This window comes from Pteropus medius, unplaced genomic scaffold, assembly GCF_902729225.1.
Source record: "Pteropus medius unplaced genomic scaffold, Ma_sr-lr_union100, whole genome shotgun sequence".
In the NCBI taxonomy this organism is placed as follows: Eukaryota; Metazoa; Chordata; class Mammalia; order Chiroptera; family Pteropodidae; genus Pteropus; species Pteropus medius.
Window position 1 is genome coordinate 198,889 of NW_024341754.1, and position 17,904 is coordinate 216,792.

General features: G+C 55.0%; 1 protein-coding gene across 1 annotated transcript in view; it reads left to right on the forward strand.

Annotated features, from left to right (window-relative positions):
• ZFHX2 (zinc finger homeobox 2) overlaps window positions 1–15,776 on the forward strand; it is a 28,387-nt gene extending 12,611 nt beyond the window's left edge. The window contains 10 exon segments of the mRNA XM_039851234.1: window positions 2,122–4,205; window positions 4,407–4,924; window positions 5,424–5,664; window positions 6,962–7,036; window positions 7,473–7,531; window positions 9,215–9,415; window positions 9,886–10,012; window positions 10,179–10,926; window positions 10,928–13,635; window positions 13,868–15,776. Of these exon segments, the coding sequence (XP_039707168.1) occupies window positions 2,171–4,205; window positions 4,407–4,924; window positions 5,424–5,664; window positions 6,962–7,036; window positions 7,473–7,531; window positions 9,215–9,415; window positions 9,886–10,012; window positions 10,179–10,926; window positions 10,928–13,635; window positions 13,868–14,841 (7,686 nt within the window). The 5' untranslated portion in view covers window positions 2,122–2,170 and the 3' untranslated portion in view covers window positions 14,842–15,776.
• Window positions 15,777–17,904: the final 2,128 nt, after the last annotated feature.

The window sequence follows — 17,904 nt, forward strand, 5'->3', positions numbered from 1 at the left end:
TTTGACTTCACGCCTGGCTAGCCCCCCCAGGAGGAGGAGGGAAGCAGGAATGGGGCCTGCGGGCTGGGTGGGGCCAGACCAAGAATCCATTCCAAATCCAGGAGTCTGGAGGTGAGAGCTAGAGGTAGCCCAAGTAGAGGCCATTCCCCACATCCCTCCCCTGAAGCACTCTATCCTGAGCACTAAAGGTTTAATTATCAGAGATCTGCTGATACTAAGAACTGGAGAGGTTGTAGGCCACCTGGGACATTGGGAGAAGTATGGGGATGGTGAGGCATGAAGAACTGGTGAGTTTTGGGGGTGGGGGGGTGGGGAGGGTCAAGATAAAAAGGTTGGGAGCAGCATGGGAGGCTTGGTACTGCTAGTCAGCTAGGGGGGAGCCCAGGAATCCTGATTTCTAGACATTTGGAGACGCATTTTGCCTGTACTGTGTCTAAGGGACAGTGATTGGATGGAAAAGCCCAGGCCACAGCTTTGGGGTATAGCTCTGCCCTACCAGTCCTTTTCTAGTTTCACCACCTTGGAGCTGTGTGACCATCAGCAGCTCACTCAACCTCTCTGTGTCTTGACTACCTCATCTGTAAAATAAGGTCGTTGTAAGATTAAATGAGATAATTGCTGTAAAGCATTCAGCAGTGCCAGAACCTACCATGGTATATGCACCTTAATAGCTATCACTAATATTATTGCTATTGTTTACCTTTTGTCACAATAGCAATAGGAGGAGGTTAATCACATAAAAGCTGTCGTCTTTCAGCTGGCCAGGGAAGCTCCCAATTCCACATGCTTGTGACCAGAGTTGGGTCTGGAAGGTACCTGTGAGCAGCATGGGGCCTACAGGCCAATAATAAAATTTCACTGTAGCCTCTCTGACTTAGGGAAAATACCACTTCAGGGCTGGAGAAATTTGAGAGTCTTTCCCAGAGCTCATTTATTCAATAGGTAACGTATTAATGGTGTGGCAGGCATCTTTGTCAGTCCTAAGGATAGAGCAATAAATAAAGCAGACAGAGTTCCTGCTCTCATAGAACTTACCTTCTAGGAGGGAGAAATAAGTAAACCAAGAACTATCAGGTAGTAGTAAATCGCTAAGAAAGTAACCCCTGGGGCTATTTAGCTTCGGTAGAGAGAGAAGGCCTGTTGGAAGAGGCAGTATTTAAGCAGAGACCTGAATGAGGAGCCACCAGGCAGAGGTCTCTGGGAAGAGCATTCCGGGCACAGTAAACAGCTTAGGCAAGGCTCTAAAGTAGGAATGAAGTTGGTGTATTTGAGGAATGGAAAGAAGACAAATGGGCTGCAGCTAGGCAGCCAGGCAGAGGTGTGGAGAACAGGCAGGCAGGCAGGCAGGCAGGCGTCAGATCATATCCTTTTTCGGATCAGGGAAAGGAGTTTGGATTTTACTCATAGTGCAGTGGGAAATCATTGATGGGTTTTTAAGCAGAATGTAGTATGACTTACATTTTAAAAGACGATTCTTTATGATGCCTAAAATTTGCTTTAAAACAACACAGGAAAAGGGGAGAGTGGGTGAGGATATAGCTGGAACAAGATTGCCCGTGAGTTGGTGACTGCTGACAGGGGTGATGAGTACAAAGGTGTTCCTTATTTTATCTGGTCTACTTTTATATATGTTTGACATTTTTCATAATTGAGAATTAAATGAAAGCTCATTCTGGCTGCTAGGTGGGAGGAAACTGGATTGTAGGGGCAGCGGTGGAAGCTGTTGTATTAGCTCAGGAAAGAGATGACGTTGGTGCTGGTGGAGACGAAGAAAGAGGGATGTGACCCATGTTTGAGAGGTTGCTGTCAAATTCCATATGGGTGAGAGCAAGAAAAAATTAGGTTTTTGGCCTAAGCAACCAGATAAATGGTAGTACCAAATTCTGAGATAGGAAAGATGGGGAAGAATAAATTCAGGAGAGAAATAAAGAGTTCTGATTTTGGATATTCAGTTTGAAGCCTGTTAGAAAGTAAGTGAAGCTTCAAGTTGGCAAATGGGTACTTGAGTCTGGAACTCAGAGAAGGGAGTGGGGCCAAAATATCAGGGGAGTCACCTGCCTAGCTGGTGTCTGCCTGACAGCGTGTTTCTCTCTGCCTGCTCTCTCCGTGTTTCCCCTGCAGGGTACTGGCTGTCACGCTGAAATGAACCCCCAGCACTCCTCCGTCTGCCATGGCCACCCTTAACTCAGCCTCTACTGCTGGCACCACCCCCTCCCCTGGGCACAATGCCCTGTTCCCACCTCCGGACACCTCCCCTCGCACCCCCTCTGATCCTGTCACCAAAGATGCCCCTGCTGCCCCCTCTACCTCTGAGAGCATGAGGCCCTCAGAGCGAGGGGTACAGCCCCTGGAGTCAGGCTGTGGCCTCGTCCCACCAAAGGAGATTGGGGAGCCCCAAGAAGAGCCCAGCTGTGGTGGCTTCCCAGCAAAGGACCTGGAGGTAGAAGAGAACAAGGAGCAGGAGGAGGAAGGAGGGCTCCCTCCTGTGGACCTAAGCAACCATTTATTCTTCACAGCTGGTGGTGGTGAGGCCTGCCTAGTGGCCAAGCTGTCCCTGCCAGGTGGCAGTGAACTCCTGTTACCAAAGGGCTTCCCCTGGGGCAAGGGGGGCATCAAGGAAGAGCCCAGCCTACCCCACCCTCACCCTGCACACCTCACTGCCCTTCACATCCAACATGGCTTTGACCCAACCCAAGGCTTTAGCTCTTCTGACCAAATTCTGTCCCACAATACCTCAGTGCCATCTCCGGCCACCTGTGAGGGAAGGGATGGAGCCTTCTGGAGCTATCAGCTGGCTCCAAACCCACCCGGAGATCCCAAAGATGGCCCCATGGGGAACAGCGGGGGAGACCACAGGGCACTGTTCTGGCTCTGCCTCATGTGCCGCCTGGGTTTCAGCCAGCCCGAGGCCTTTATGGGTCACACACAGTTTCATGGGGTGAAGCTCACCCCTGCTCAACACCAGGGCCTGCCAGGCAACCCGGCCGTGCTCCAAGAGGGGGACGAGGGCTGCATGGCCCTCCTAAGCTTTCTGGAACCAAAACCGCCTGCTTGTCCCCCTTTAGAAAGACCCCTTGACAACAGCAGCACAGTGAAACTGGAGGCCAGTGTAGCCCAGAGCGAGGATGGTCCCCCTGAGACAGAAGCCCAGGCCCTTGTCCTGCCCATGGAAGAAGTCATGGCCCTCAGTCCACCTTCCTCACCCACAACCCCAGCCACCTGGGACCCCAGCCCAACCCAAGCCAAAGAATTGCCAATGGCAGCAGGCGAGGCAGGGCCGGATTGGTTCCCCGAGGAGCAAGAAGAGGATAGAGGGCTCTGCCCCCCACTCGACCAAAGCTCACCCACCTCCAAGGAGGGGGGCACTCTCCCCGTCCCAGTGGGCTCCCCCGAAGACCCCAGTGACCCACCCCAGCCCTACCGCCTAGCTGATGACTACACTCCGGCCCCTGCAGCCTTCCAGGGCCTCAGCCTGTCCAGCCACATGTCTCTGTTACACTCGCGTAACTCCTGCAAGACACTCAAGTGTCCCAAGTGCAACTGGCACTACAAGTACCAGCAGACCCTGGACGTGCACATGCGGGAGAAGCACCCTGAGAGCAACAGTCACTGCAGCTACTGCAGCGCTGGGGGGGCCCACCCCCGCCTCGCACGCGGAGAGAGCTATAGCTGTGGCTACAAGCCCTACCGCTGTGATGTCTGCAACTACTCCACCACCACCAAAGGCAACCTCAGCATCCACATGCAGTCTGACAAGCACCTGGCCAACCTGCAGGGCTTCCAGGCGGGGCCTGGCGGGCAGGGAAGTCCCCCAGAGGCATCGCTCCCTCCTTCCGCAGGGGACAAGGAGCCCAAGACCAAATCTTCCTGGCAGTGCAAAGTGTGCAGCTACGAGACCAATATCTCTCGCAACCTACGCATCCACATGACCTCTGAGAAGCACATGCAGAATGTTCTCATGCTCCACCAGGGGCTGCCGCTGGGCCTGCCACCTGGGCTGGTGGGGCCAGGCCCCCCTCCCTCAGCAGGGGCTGCCCCGACCACCCCTCCTGAACTCTTCCAGTACTTCGGGCCACAGGCCTTGGGGCAGCCCCAGGCTCCCTTGCCTGGCCCTGGGCTGAGGCCAGACAAGCCCCTGGAAGCCCAGCTGCTTCTCAACGGCTTCCACCCCCTTGGAGCACCTGCCCGCAAGTTCCCCACACCTGGTAAGCATCCTGGGCTCTGCTCCTTCTCCCTTCCTCCCCCCTGCTCCCAGGGCCAAAGTCGATTCACTGCTCTCCTAAGGCCAGCCCCCCAGTTGCACTCCCCAGCCTCAGCCTAACCTCATTTACCGACCACCCACATTCCCATAGAGCAAACTGACCCTGCCCCATTCCTTGGGCCACTAATCTGTCTTTGTCTCCTAGCCCCTGGCAGCCTTTCCCCGGATGCCCACCTGCCTCAAAGTCAGCTCTTAGGCTCCTTGTCCGATGGCCTGCCCACCTCACCACCCCCAGATGACAGCCCTTCCCTGAAGGTGTTCCGCTGCCTCGTGTGCCAGGCCTTCAGCACGGACAACCTGGAGCTGTTGCTCTATCACTGCAGCATGGGCCGCAGCCTCCCAGAGGCTGAATGGAAGGAGGTGGCCGGTGACACCCACCGCTGCAAGCTCTGCTGCTATGGCACGCAGCTCAAGGCCAACTTCCAACTCCACCTCAAGACTGACAAACATGCTCAGAAGTACCAGCTGGCAGCCCACCTGAGAGAGGGAGGTGGGGCCACAGGCACCCCCTCCCCTGTGCCCCCGGGAGATGGGGCTCCTTATGGGTCTGTCCCCCCACTGCACTTGCGCTGCAACATTTGTGACTTTGAGTCCAACAGCAAGGAGAAGATGCAGCTGCACGCCCGGGGTGCAGCCCATGAAGAAAACAGCCAGGTCTATAAGGTGAGAGGGGCAGGAGGGCAGAGCAGAGAGCCTCTGGAGAGAGAGTAGAGGAGATGGGGGTGGAGATACAGAGTGGAAAAAATGATGGGAAAACCCATGGTGGCAGGATTGGAGAAAAAGGCACGTATGCACCAGGGTTAATACAGTTTGGAGACAGACATGGAGAAAGAGACCGAAGGATGCTGGACTCTGACAAAGTGAATCTAATACTTTATTCAGGTTTTCTGGTGTTTGGGGAAAGAGGGAGGGGTCCGTCTCTGCTCGGTCCATCTTGTCACCAAAAGTTCAAGAACGGAATCAGATTCCATTCACTAACGAGGAGGGAGTCTAGGATCAATAGGAGGAAGTAAAGGAGATTGTGGAGCAAAGGCAGTAATACTCAGATGGCCTTAGGAGGGAAAACAGACTCAAGAGGGTGGAAGGGCTGGGAGGTGGGGGTGCTACTGGTCAGGCTCCCTTGGGGAAAGCAGAGGAGTCCCCTGTGTCTCTGTTTTTCCAGTTTTTGCTGGAGATGGAGGGGGTGACAGCAGGGGCAGAGCTGGGGCTGTTCCGCTGCCTACTGTGTGCCTGGGAGACGCCCTCCCGCCTGGCTGTGCTGCAGCACCTGCGTGCACCGGCCCACCAAGATGCCCAGGCCCAGCGGCGCCTGCAGCTGCTACAGAGTGGCCCGGCAGCTGAGGAAGGGCTCTCAGCTCTTCAGAGCATCCTGAGCTTCAGCCATGGGCAGTTCCGGACTCTCGGTGAGGAAGAGGGGTCTAGATGGGACGGGCTGGGCAGGGAGGGCAGCCAGCGGGGCAGCCAGGGGATGATGGGAAAATGATACAAGGAAGGAGGAACGGGTCTGTGGGCATGCGACTGCAAGTGGAAAGGAGCTGTGAAGGAGTGATAAAACTGGGTTTCAGGAACAGTGGGGATGCCAAGAGGCTGCGGGAGGGAGGAGGCAGAGAAGGGTAGGGACTTTGCTGGGTGGAGAACAGGACAGGAAGGGAGGTGAAGAGGAATCACCCAGTGATTCCAAGTTGTAACTAGTGTCTTAGCAACAGTGAGTGGGGGCGGTGGGGCGGGAGGAAGGCTGGTCAAGAAGGAGAGGCAGAAAGATAGAAAAGAATGGGCCAGGACATACAGGAAGTTGATGGGAGCTGTGGGCATGGCGTGAAGGCAGCAGGAAAGGGAAGGCCCTGACGAGCTCCCTAGTCTCTTCCTGTCTCCTACAAGGTCTTCAGGCAGAAGGCTGGGCTGAGGGTCCCTCCTTTGGCAGCTCAGGTTGTACCAGCAGAAACTGGGAAGTGTCCACCAGATGCCACTGATCCAGAGGGTGCAGGAGAAGGGCCGAGAAGGGGCTGTCAGAGGTGGGCACAGGCACCCAGGCTACAGAGAGGCCAGTGATAGGCAAGGGTGAGGGCACAGCACGGGCAGCAGGAACCAGGAACAGGAAGCATTGACTGGTGCTAATTGAATTGCCAATATGCTGGCTGGAGTTAAGTGCCGGAGGGGCCCAGATCAATAGCTAACGATCCTGGCGCAAGGCTGAATGGAGTTAAGGAACTTTAACACTTTAATTAGGCCGCCACCGAAAATAAATTCCTACACATCTGTCAATTCTTACTTGAGTGGTAATCTCCTCTCCCAGTTAGACCTGCTGCCTCCCGCTCACCACAGCTGCTTCCATTCAACCTCACCATCCTTCTTCAGTGCCCCTCCCACTAAGTTTGTTGGCTCCCTGCTTCCTGCTTCCAGGATCAGTCAAGACAGGGAAGCGAGTTTGGTCCTGTTTCTGTCACCTACTGCTGGACTTGTTTGCTCATCTTTAAGTGACAGAGGCCAGACTCACAGAGATGATTTCTAAGGCCCTACCAGTTCGAACACTATGATTTTCCCCCTCGTCCTCTGTAGCTCTTTTTGTTCTCCCCTGCCTGTTGATCTATTCATCTATTTTCTCCTTCAGTGTGTGGCTGTTTGACCTCCTTTCTCTGCCGTATATCCTCCCTTTCCTGATGCTTCATCCTTATAAGCTGACTCTCCTCTCATTCTACATAGGGAAGGCTCCTGTCACCCCCTTAGCTGAGCCACTCGCCCCTGAAAAAGATGCCCAGAACAAGACAGAACAACTGGGTGAGTTGTTCTGGTTCACTTCCCTCCATCCCTTGCCCTCCCCACTCTCCATTCCTCATACATTCTTAGATGCTCATGAGACCTTGGAGTAATCCAGACACCCAACAAGGCCTCCTGTGATAGAAGAGTCAAAGCGATCAAAAGACAGGGCTCATCAGAGGAAAAGGAGGCAGAGGCACAGAAGGCTAGGTGCTTCTAGTCTCTTTGAGGACCCCAACCTGGCTATCGCACTAACCTGGGGTCAGCCCTGCCGAGCCTCCGCTTGCTGAACTCAGTTTAGCTCTGTACTTTCCTGCCCTTTTTCCCTTTCCCCAGAGCCCAGTGCCCTACCCTGGAAGCTCCTTGCTACAAATAAGATGCCACTTAAGGGCCGAGGGTCTGTGAAAGGAAGAGGGAGGGCTGTCAATCTCTTAATCTCCTCTCCTTTCATCCTCAGCTTCTGAAGAGGCACAGAACAAGACTGGCCCTCCTGGAGACAGTACCAACCAGACCACGGTCAGAACTGGGGTAACTGGGAAGAGCTGAGGGGGGTCTAGTTTTACTCCAGTCATGTTCTAAAGGCTGAAATTCTAATCAGCAGAGCTTTACAGGACAGAGATTTCAGACCAAAGGTAGACCTGATTTTTTCGTGATTGTGATTTGTTTCACTAAGAATACAACATTTTAGAAATTCCACCTAAGTCCAGCTATGTATGTTCAGCACCAACAGGGGGCAGAGCTGGCCCCCAGGGGTGGAGCACTGAGGAAGATGACAGGAAGAGATGGCAGGAGGGAAAGGTGAAGAGAGATTGGAAGTAGGTGGAGAGAGGATGGAGGAAAGTAGTGAAGAAATAAAGAGAGGCAACAAAAAACTAGATGCCATCCAGTTAGCTCTTTAGTCCTGTTAAAACAGAGCAGAGAGACAGCTAAACATGGAAGTTCGTCTCCTACAGAAGGCCCTGAGCCTGGATGGAACTGTCCTGGCACCTCCTTCCTGAGGATAGAGGCACCAACTCAGATGAGTCACAAGGACAGCAAGCCCTGCATATCTCTAAGTCTCCAGGACTTAGGCCTCTGCCTGATCTACGCAGACCTCAGCAGTTTAGCTCTGTGGCCTGAAAGTGTTGATTCTGAGGGGACTCCCAGCCTTTGTTTTGAGGTGCCATCCTGTGCCTCAAGGCTCTCCAAACTAAACTGCAATATGCAGTATTTTTTACGACTGCCTTCCTGCAAACTGCTGCAGTAATGGCTTATGTCCGCAGCTTCCTGTCTTCCTAACTCCTGTCCTCTTCAGCAGACCTACTCCATGTGTCTGCTCCTTAGGCCTATGTGCATTATTATGAGCTTCTAGATACCTTTCCTTTATGGCTGTCCCCTCCCTGGCACAGGAGTCTGGACCCCTGGTGCAGGGAGCAGGAGAGGAAGTGAGCCAGAGAGACAAAAGCAGGCTGGAGGTCAGGGAGTCAGGTGACTAAGGTGGAAGCAGGGGCCTCCTTGGCCCCACCCTCCAGAAGTGTGGGCAGGAATGCACCAACAGAGCCAGGCCAGAATTTTCTGGAGCCACTGGGGGAGCTATGGTGTTTGTTTACATTAGTAAGGGAAGAAAAAAAAGGAAGGAAGGAAGGAAAAGAAAGTGGGAGCCGCTGTGCCTCTGAAGGAGAATGAGCCGCCTTCAGAGCAGAAAGGTAGGGAGGGCCCCTACCTTAGTTCAGGGATGCTGGGGAGGCCGAGTGGGCAGGGAGCGGGCAGGGATGAGGGAGCCTCTGGGTCCAGGAAGTGTCAGAGGGAAGGGGAGCCATTTCAGGGAGAAGATGCAGGGAGTGTGGGGGTGGGTAAGAAAAGAAAACTAAATCCGTGGGAGGTAGGTACAGGGCCTTACTGTCAGCTGGGGAACTGAGTAGGGCAGTAGAGACAGGGAAAAACAAATGAAGGAAAGACAGAGAGGCCAGGGTGGAGGGAGAGGGCCAGACAAAGGAAGGCAAGGTGGCGCCCTAACCTAGGCCTTTGTCTCACTCTATGGGAAATGAGGGAGGAGCCAGCTTTCAGGACTGTGGCTGGGTCCATGGTGATGCCTTCCTATTGGGCTTATTCCTTCTGAATTGAGAGTGACGAACTGTGCTGTGTCCAGGAGCCCAAAGTCTGAGTGTTAGTGGGTCCCACCCTTCCCTGACACCCCCTCCACCACCCATGTGCCCCCAGGTATACTGCTGTCCATACTGCAGCTTCCTGAGCCCAGAGTCCGACCAGGTGAGGGTTCATGCACTCTCCCAGCATGCAGTGCAGCCCAAGTACAGGTGCCCACTGTGCCAGGAGCAGTTGGTGGGCCGGCCTGCCCTGCACTTCCATCTTAGCCACCTTCACAACGTGGTGCCTGAGTGCGTTGAGAAACTGCTGCTTGTGGTGAGTACAGGCTGTGTGAGGGCCCATCCAGGAGGCCCTGCTAGGGCCGGGCAGGAGGGGAGGCAGAGGTGTTGGGCAAGTGTGTGTATTGGGGGGAGGGTGTTGGTGAAGGAAATAGCATTTCAGAGATTTGAGGGTGGATTGTAGAGTTAGAGGGAACCTCAGAGTGAGGCTTAGCTAGCTGTCTCTACTTGCCTGTGAGGAAGCTAAGCATTTCTTTAACTTCCACTGGGTCCTAAGAAAAGCTGTTCAACAGCAGGCCCAGTCTGCCAGATGGGAGAGGTGCAGCCCAGGCCCTCTCCTCTGTGAGAGAAGCAGAAGTTAGATGGGAGGTTTGTCCAGAGAGGAGACTAGAGCCATGGAAAGGGGCTGGGCACAGGCACAGGAGTAGCCAAGGGGTGGGGAGCGGGAGGTGTGTGTGTGGGGGGTGGGGGTAGGGGGAGAAGTCCCAAGGATTTCTTCCATTATAGGCCACAACTGTAGAGATGACCTTTACGACCAAAGTGCTGCCTGGGCCCACTCTAAGCCCTCTGGGGGATGGCCCAGAGCCCCCAGCTCCTGAGCCAGAGCCTGCACCCAGCAGAGACCAGGCAGCAGGTAAGGAAGGGGATGGCAAACCTCCCAAGATGGCAGGAAAGGACCTGGGCTCCACAGACCAAAAAGGTCTGAAGGCAACTGAGGCAAGGATCAGCTGCCCTAGATGTTGAGTGGGTGGAGTCTGACTTAAAGTTCCCTTCTCATTGCAACCCCTTCTCTCCCCTAGAAGGCCCTTGCCTGATCCCAGAAGCCAGTCCTGATCCTCTTCCTGAGCCTTCTCTGCCCTCAGCTGAGGCCCCAGACAAGCCCACAGGAAGCCCTGACCAACTCCCCTCTCCAGCCCCATCTCCGGCACCTCGGCCTGATGCCCAGGCTGAAGAAATGGCTCCTCCACCCCCCATGGCTGAGGAGGAAGAGGGGACTATTGGGGAGCCCCGCCCTGCAGAGCCGGCTGCAGCTGACTCTCGCCACCCTCTGACCTATCGGAAGACCACCAACTTTGCCCTGGACAAGTTTCTCGACCCTGCTCGGCCCTATAAGTGCACTGTGTGTAAGGAGTCCTTCACGCAGAAGAATATCCTCCTGGTTCATTATAACTCAGTCTCCCACCTGCACAAGATGAAGAAGGCTGCCATTGACCCCTCTTGCCCTGCCCGGGGAGAGGCTGGCACCACACCTGCCTCTGCTGCTGCCACAGACAAGCCCTTTAAGTGCACAGTCTGTCGAGTCTCTTACAACCAGAGCTCCACCCTGGAGATCCACATGCGCTCTGTTCTGCACCAGACTCGCTCCCGGGGGGCCAAGACTGATGCCAAGGCTGAGGGGCCAGAGCGTGGCCAAGAAGAGCCCAAAGAAGGCGAGACTGAGGGGGAGGTGGGCACTGAGAAGAAGGGCCCCGACCCCAGCGGCTTTATATCTGGATTACCTTTCCTGTCCCCTCCTCCCCCTCCCTTGGACCTGCGATTCCCGGCCCCCTCTTACCCCACCAGTCCTGCCCCCCTTCCCTCTCGTGCCCGAATCACTGCTGAAGCTCCAGCAGCAGCAGCTGCTCCTGCCCTTCTACCTCCATGACCTCAAGGTGGGACCCAAGCTGGCACTAGCTGGGCCTGCGCCCCTGCTGTCCCTGCCAGGTGCCACCCCTCCTCCCCCACCCCCACCCCCAAAGGCTGAGCTGGCTGAGCGGGAGTGGGAGCGGCCCCCCATGGCTGAAGAGGGAACTGAGGCAGGGCCAGCATCACCCTCCCAACAAACGCCCAACGAGGCAGCCCGCACTGCAGCCAAAGCCCTTCTAGAAAACTTTGGCTTTGAGCTGGTGATCCAATACAATGAAGGGAAGCAGGCTGTGCCCCCTCCTCCCACCCCACCCCCACCAGAGGCCCTGGGAGGTGGGGACAAGTTGGCCTGCGGGGCTTGTGGGAAACTCTTCTCCAATATGCTCATCCTCAAGACACACGAGGAGCATGTCCACCGCCGCTTTCTGCCCTTTGAGGCTCTAAGCCGTTACGCTGCTCAGTTTCGAAAGAGCTATGATAGCCTATACCCACCTCCCGCAGAACACTCCAAACCTCCTGATGGGTCTCTGGATTCACCTGCTCCCCAACTTGGTCCACCCTTCCTGGTGCCAGAGCCTGAGGCAGGCGGGTGTCGTCCGCCTGAGGATCGAAACCGGGCAGGAGGACGCAGGGCCCCAGAGGAGGAAGACAGCTCCAGAGGGAATCTTCCTCCCCTAGTACCTGCAGGCCGCCGGTTCTCTAGAACCAAGTTCACAGAGTTCCAGACCCAAGCCCTGCAGTCTTTCTTTGAGACCAGTGCCTACCCCAAGGATGGAGAGGTGGAGCGGCTCGCAAGTCTCTTGGGCCTGGCTAGCCGTGTGGTGGTAGTGTGGTTCCAGAATGCCCGCCAGAAAGCACGCAAAAATGCCAGCGAGGGGGGGGCCGTGCCAACCACAGGAGGCACTGGGGGAGTCTCTGGCTGCAGGCGCTGCCATGCCACCTTCTCCTGTGTTTTTGAGTTGGTGCGACACCTCAAGAAATGCTATGACGACCAGCCCACTGAAGAGGAAGAGGAAGAGGCAGAGAGAGGGGAAGAGGAAGAAGAGGTAGAGGAGGAAGACGCAGAGGAGGAACAGGGCCTGGAACTCCCAGCAGGGCCTGAGGGCCCATCACCAGAACCTCCCGACAGAGAAGAACTGAACCAAACAGAGGCAACAAAGGCAGGAGGCAAAGAGCCTGACGGGAGGGCTCCTCCCTCTTCTCCAGTCCACACCTGTGACCAGTGCACCTTGTCTTTCCCCAGCGAGGACCTCCTCACCAGTCACCGCCGACTACATTTCCTGCCACCTGTGCAGCCCAGTGCTGCCCCCCACCTCCTAGACCTGCCCTTGCTGGTGTTTGGGGAGCGAAGCCCCCTGGTGGCAGGTACTCCACCAGTGCCAGGGCCACCCCTCAAACGGAAGCATGAGGACGGCAGCCTGTCCCCCACAGGCAGTGAAGCAGGGGGTGGAGGGGAGGGTGAGCCCCCCAGGGACAAGCGTCTGCGCACCACCATCCTGCCTGAGCAGCTGGAGATCCTGTACCGCTGGTACATGCAGGACTCCAACCCGACACGCAAGATGCTCGACTGCATCTCTGAGGAGGTGGGGCTCAAAAAGCGAGTGGTACAGGTCTGGTTCCAGAATACCAGGGCCCGAGAGAGGAAAGGCCAGTTTCGAAGCACCCCTGGGGTAGTGCCCAATCCGGCAGTCAAGCCCCCCGCCACACCCACCCCTGCACCCTTCCCCAAGTTCAACCTGTTGTTGGGCAAGATGGATGACGGGACTGGGAGGGAGGCCCCAAAGAGAGAAGCACCTGCTTTTCCTTACTCTACTGTCACTCCTGCTGCCGGGTCCCTGCCTTTCCTGCCATCTGGGAAAGAGGCCACCACTCCAACACTAGAGCCACCTCTACCTCTCCCACCTCCCCCTGGCCCCAGTGAGGACGAGAGCCCAGAGGAACCAACGAAAGTTTCTCCAGAGAGTGAGGCTTGCAGTCCATCTGCAGGGGACCTGAGTGATTCATCTGCTTCCAGCCTGGCTGAACCAGAGTCTCCTGGAGCTGGAGGGACCAGTGGGGGACCAGGAGGTGGGGCTGGGGTTCCAGATGGAATGGGGCAGCGGCGCTATAGGACCCAGATGAGCAGCCTGCAGCTGAAGATCATGAAAGCCTGCTATGAAGCCTACCGCACCCCTACCATGCAGGAGTGCGAGGTGCTGGGGGAGGAGATTGGGCTGCCCAAGAGAGTTATCCAAGTCTGGTTCCAGAATGCTCGTGCCAAGGAAAAGAAGGCCAAACTGCAGGGGGCAGCAGCTGGTGGGGCTGCGGGCAGCAGTGAGGGCCCCTTGGGAGCCCAGCGCACTGACTGCCCCTACTGTGACGTCAAGTATGATTTTTATGTCTCCTGCCGAGGGCATCTCTTTTCCCGCCAGCACCTGGCCAAGCTCAAGGAAGCAGTCCGAGCCCAGCTGAAGAGTGAAAGCAAGTGCTATGACTTGGCCCCAGCACCCGAGGCACCCCCGGCTCCCAAGGCCCTGCCTGCCTCTATGCCCCTTGGGGCTGCCCCAGCCCTGCCTCGCCTGGCCCCAGTCCTCTTGTCTGGCCCAGCTCTGGCCCAGCCCCCGTTGGGCAGCTTAGCTCCTTTCAATTCAGGTGAGTGGGAGGTTGGGAGGAGTTGGACTTCAGAGAGCATTTCCTTTTACTGACATTTTCCTTCCTTTTCCTTCTTGACTCATCCCATCTCCAATCTCCTGTGGCCTTCCTTTGTTTCCGGCTCTTGTTGGGGAGAGAAGGGAGGAAAGGGAGCATGGAGGCTAGGTGGTGGGAATGAATAAGTGTGAGGCTGGAGGTGGCTAATCCTTCATCACTCCTTTCATCTTCCTAGGCCCTGCAGCCTCCTCAGGCCTCCTTGGCCTCGCCACTTCGGTCTTGCCTGCTACCACAGTGGTCCAGACTGCTGGCCCAGGCTGCCCCTTACCTCAGAGACCTGGGCCTGACCAAACCAACACCACAGCAGGCACCACTGACCCCACCCCAGGCCCGCCTACTGAGACCTCTAGTGACAAGGTCTCTGGTGAGCGAAAGCCAACTGCAGCCCCCACCAACTCCACTGATGCCCTCAAGAACCTCAAAGCATTGAAGGCCACTGTCCCAGCCCTGTTGGGAGGTCAATTCTTGCCCTTCCCATTGCCCCCTGCAGGGGGGGCCACACCGCCAGCTGTCTTTGGCCCCCAGTTACAGGGGGCTTACTTCCAACAGCTTTATGGCATGAAGAAGGGGCTATTTCCCATGAACCCCGTGATACCTCAGACCCTCATCGGACTGCTCCCCAATGCCCTCCTCCAGCCACTGCCCCAGCCCCCCGAGCCTACAGCTACAGCGCCTCCAAAGCCTCCTGAACTGCCTGCTCCAGGGGAGGGGGAGGCCGGGGAGGCCGACGAGCTCCTGACAGGCAGCACTGGCATCTCCACCGTGGACGTGACCCACCGTTACTTGTGCCGCCAGTGCAAGATGGCATTTGACGGGGAGGCCCCTGCCACGGCTCATCAGAGATCCTTCTGCTTCTTTGGGCGGGGCTCCGGGGGTTCCGTGCCCCCGCCACTGCGGGTGCCCATCTGCACCTACCACTGCCTGGCGTGTGAGGTGCTGCTGAGTGGGCGTGAAGCCCTGGCCTCCCACTTGCGCTCCTCGGCCCACAGGCGCAAGGCGGCCCCGCCCACAGGGGGCCCACCCATCACCATCACCAAGGCCGCCACTGCTGCCACGGCTGCCGTGGCTTTTGCCAAAGAGGAAGCAAGATTACCTCACACGGACTCCAACTCAAAAACTACTACTACCTCTACACTTCTAGCTTTATAAACAGATAAACCAAGATTGGGAAGAGGAGAGGGCCTCAGGGCTCCTCTTACCCCAAGGGGTGATTGGTGGGAACTCAAATCCCTTACTGCAACCCTTGGCTCTGCCCACTTCATGGGAATCTTTCAATTCCCATCCTTGGTGGGTTTCACACCCACCTCCAGCAGAGTCCTGCCTCCTCCCCAATCCCGCCCCAGACACAGCTGTCCCCCACAACTCCTTGCCCTGTCTTCATAGACATACATCCCCACCTAGTCATCCTGATTATTCATTCCTGTCTGCCCTGCCCACCATATACAGAATCTATCCTTGGTTCATCTTCCTACAACCTTTTCTCCACTGAATTCCCAGTTTCCCCCTAACTCCTAGGAACTCACACACTAATATCTCTTCTCCCATGCTGTTCCACTGACTGAGAAAACACCAAAAAAAAAAAAAAAAAAAAAAAAAAAAAAAAGAAAGAAAGAAAAAGAAGAAAAAGAAAACCCAAGACAAAAAAGGGGGAAGGAAAATAAACTGCCACTCTCCCTTCCTGCCCCCTTGTGCAGAGCGTCATACTGCTCACAAATTTTCCAAATACCCAGTTGGCTCCAGAGTTGGGAGCCTGGGATGGGCAGGGAGCCCACAAAACTAACCAAACTTTAGGTTGGGGGGGCATTCCCAGCTCACTCGCACACCCCTCCTAACCTCCCTGCCTGACAGGGGAGCCCCTGTGGCCTAGACTCTAGGGAAGCTGTGGCCTGGAACCCCTCTGCCAACCCCCACCCTGCACCCTGGGAACTGCAGTAACTTATTCTCAAAGGCTTTAAACACAGAGATCCTCTCAGCAGCCGTGGGCCTGCCCCTTGTCCTAGCCCTGCCATGTGGGGGGTCCAGCCTCTGGGACTGGCGCTGCCCACCAACGGCAAATCCAAAGTTCTTCTAAAAAAAAAAAAAAAAAAAGCAAAACCATCCACCCCAACCAAAAAAAAAAAAACTACTGGCAGCACATGTGCACAAAGAGATAGTGATACCAGAGGAATGAACTAAAGAAAACAAACTTGGAAATACAAAAAAAAAAAAAAAAAACCCTGAAAAAAACTCCCATCAAACAAGTGGTTTTTTTCCTGTTTGTGCCCCCCACCCCTGCCATTTAAGGGTTTCTTTAAACCACCTGGCTTTGGAAGATCAGATAACTTTAAGTCTACATGGGTATGGTGATCCCAGAGAAAAAGCAGTGCAGCCTTGCCTTGGCTGTGACCAGTCTTGGGCGGGAGTTGGTAATGGGGAGAGGAACCTGGAGACTGGGGATACATCCTTGCCCCTGAATTGAGTATCAGGAGAGGTAACATCCCCTCATTCCCAGCTGAGAGAAAAGTCAGTGTTGCCAGAAATGTCTTGGCAGTGCCGCGGGGAAAGTGGGAGGGCTGGGCAGTTGGTTTCTGAATCTCGAGTATGCTTCCCTTTTGTGTAGCTAACCACCATTCTCACTTCTTTCACAAACCTCTACTCCTATTTTCCTTCCTAGTGGCCCCTTCACATTTTTGGTCATTTCTTAAAGTCTTTGGGACCCTTGTTTCCCATCTGTGTTCTTCCTCGTTGTCCTCTGCCCTGGCCCCTGCTCCCTCCAGCCCAGCCCAGCCCAGCCCCTCCAGTAAGCAGCAGCTGCTAGGGACACCACAGAAGGAGTCAGGGCCTGTTGTGAGACCCATGGGGGCCTGGAACTAATGATTGCTAGGGGATAGGAGGGCAAGGAGATGACTGAAGCACAATGTGACTGATAGGGTGATATCACCAAGGGAGCCAGTAGAAGAAAAATGAGCTGGGAGAGGGTTCCCCACCTCTATCCTAATTGTCTCTGTAAGCATCAGGTGAGTGTGGCAACCCCAAAACCCAGCTAGAGTGGCACAGGGTAGAGGAGCAGGTGTTTTATTTTAGCCAAGAAAAGCCTGCCAAACTTTCCCAGTCCTCCAGATAGTTTCTCCTACTGCTCTACCCCTAAGACCTCTCCTTTCAGTGTAGTCTGCTTCCGAACTTTCTCCCTTCTAGCTTCTTCCACTCCCATTTTCCATTTCATATGCGCACAAATTCAGCCGGCCCTAGATTTAGACTTCCCGGTCTGTCATTCTACTCTAGGAACATGTTAATACTGTAGCAGTGGCTTATGTGCAGAAAAGATGGGAAGGGAGAGGGAATATGGCTGTTTCTAGTCCTCATATGTTCTATAAATCTCTTCCAATCCCATTCATTTCTAAAATTAAAAGCTCTAACTCTAGCAAACAAGGGTGGGGTGGAATTAGTTATTCTGATGCCAAAAAATACCAGTTACAAATGCAGGCAGGAGAGAGACTGCCCTACTGTGGTCTTGCTCTTGCTGCCACTTTCCCCCACCTCCCAGCACATCTCTTGCACACCTCCCTGCCTATCCTTTTCTCTTTCTTGTTAAAATTCTGTGTATAAAACTATTTTCTTAGCAGCATGTGTATAAGGAAAAAAGCTTTTTCACTTTGTGCTTTCCGGAAATGTGACTTGTGTATAAAAGTTGAAAACAAAAAACAAAAAAATAGGAGACAAAGAGGAAACATTTTAAAGAAAACCTTGACAAACGCCTAGCATGAGATGATTAGAGGTATGGTGTCACACATTTTAGGGATTTATAGCCAGGGTAGGTTGGCTTTAGTTTGAACCATGAGTATTTTCACCAGGAGCTAACATAGCTAGAAATCCTTCCTCTGGTCCTCCAACACACTCTCTTACACCCAGACACCCTGGCCTGGAGACACCAGGGACATTCACAGTTGTAGACAGGAGCAACTGTCCTTACGCGGAACCCCGTAATTTGGAGCCTGGCTCACTGCTGACTCGGGTCAGTCAGCATGCTTCTGGAGGGTATGCCATTCCATGCTCCCAGTGGCTGGAAGCATTCCCCGCTCCCCCCCGCCCCCTGCCCCCAACCCCTTTCTCAGACCAGAAGTCCTCAGCAGCAGTACTCCTGCTGCAGAGATGCGTGGTGGACCGTCCTGGGGACAGAAGGCTGAGTCAGCACAGCCCTACGCAGAATGCTAGAGGTAAATGCCAAGTCACCCG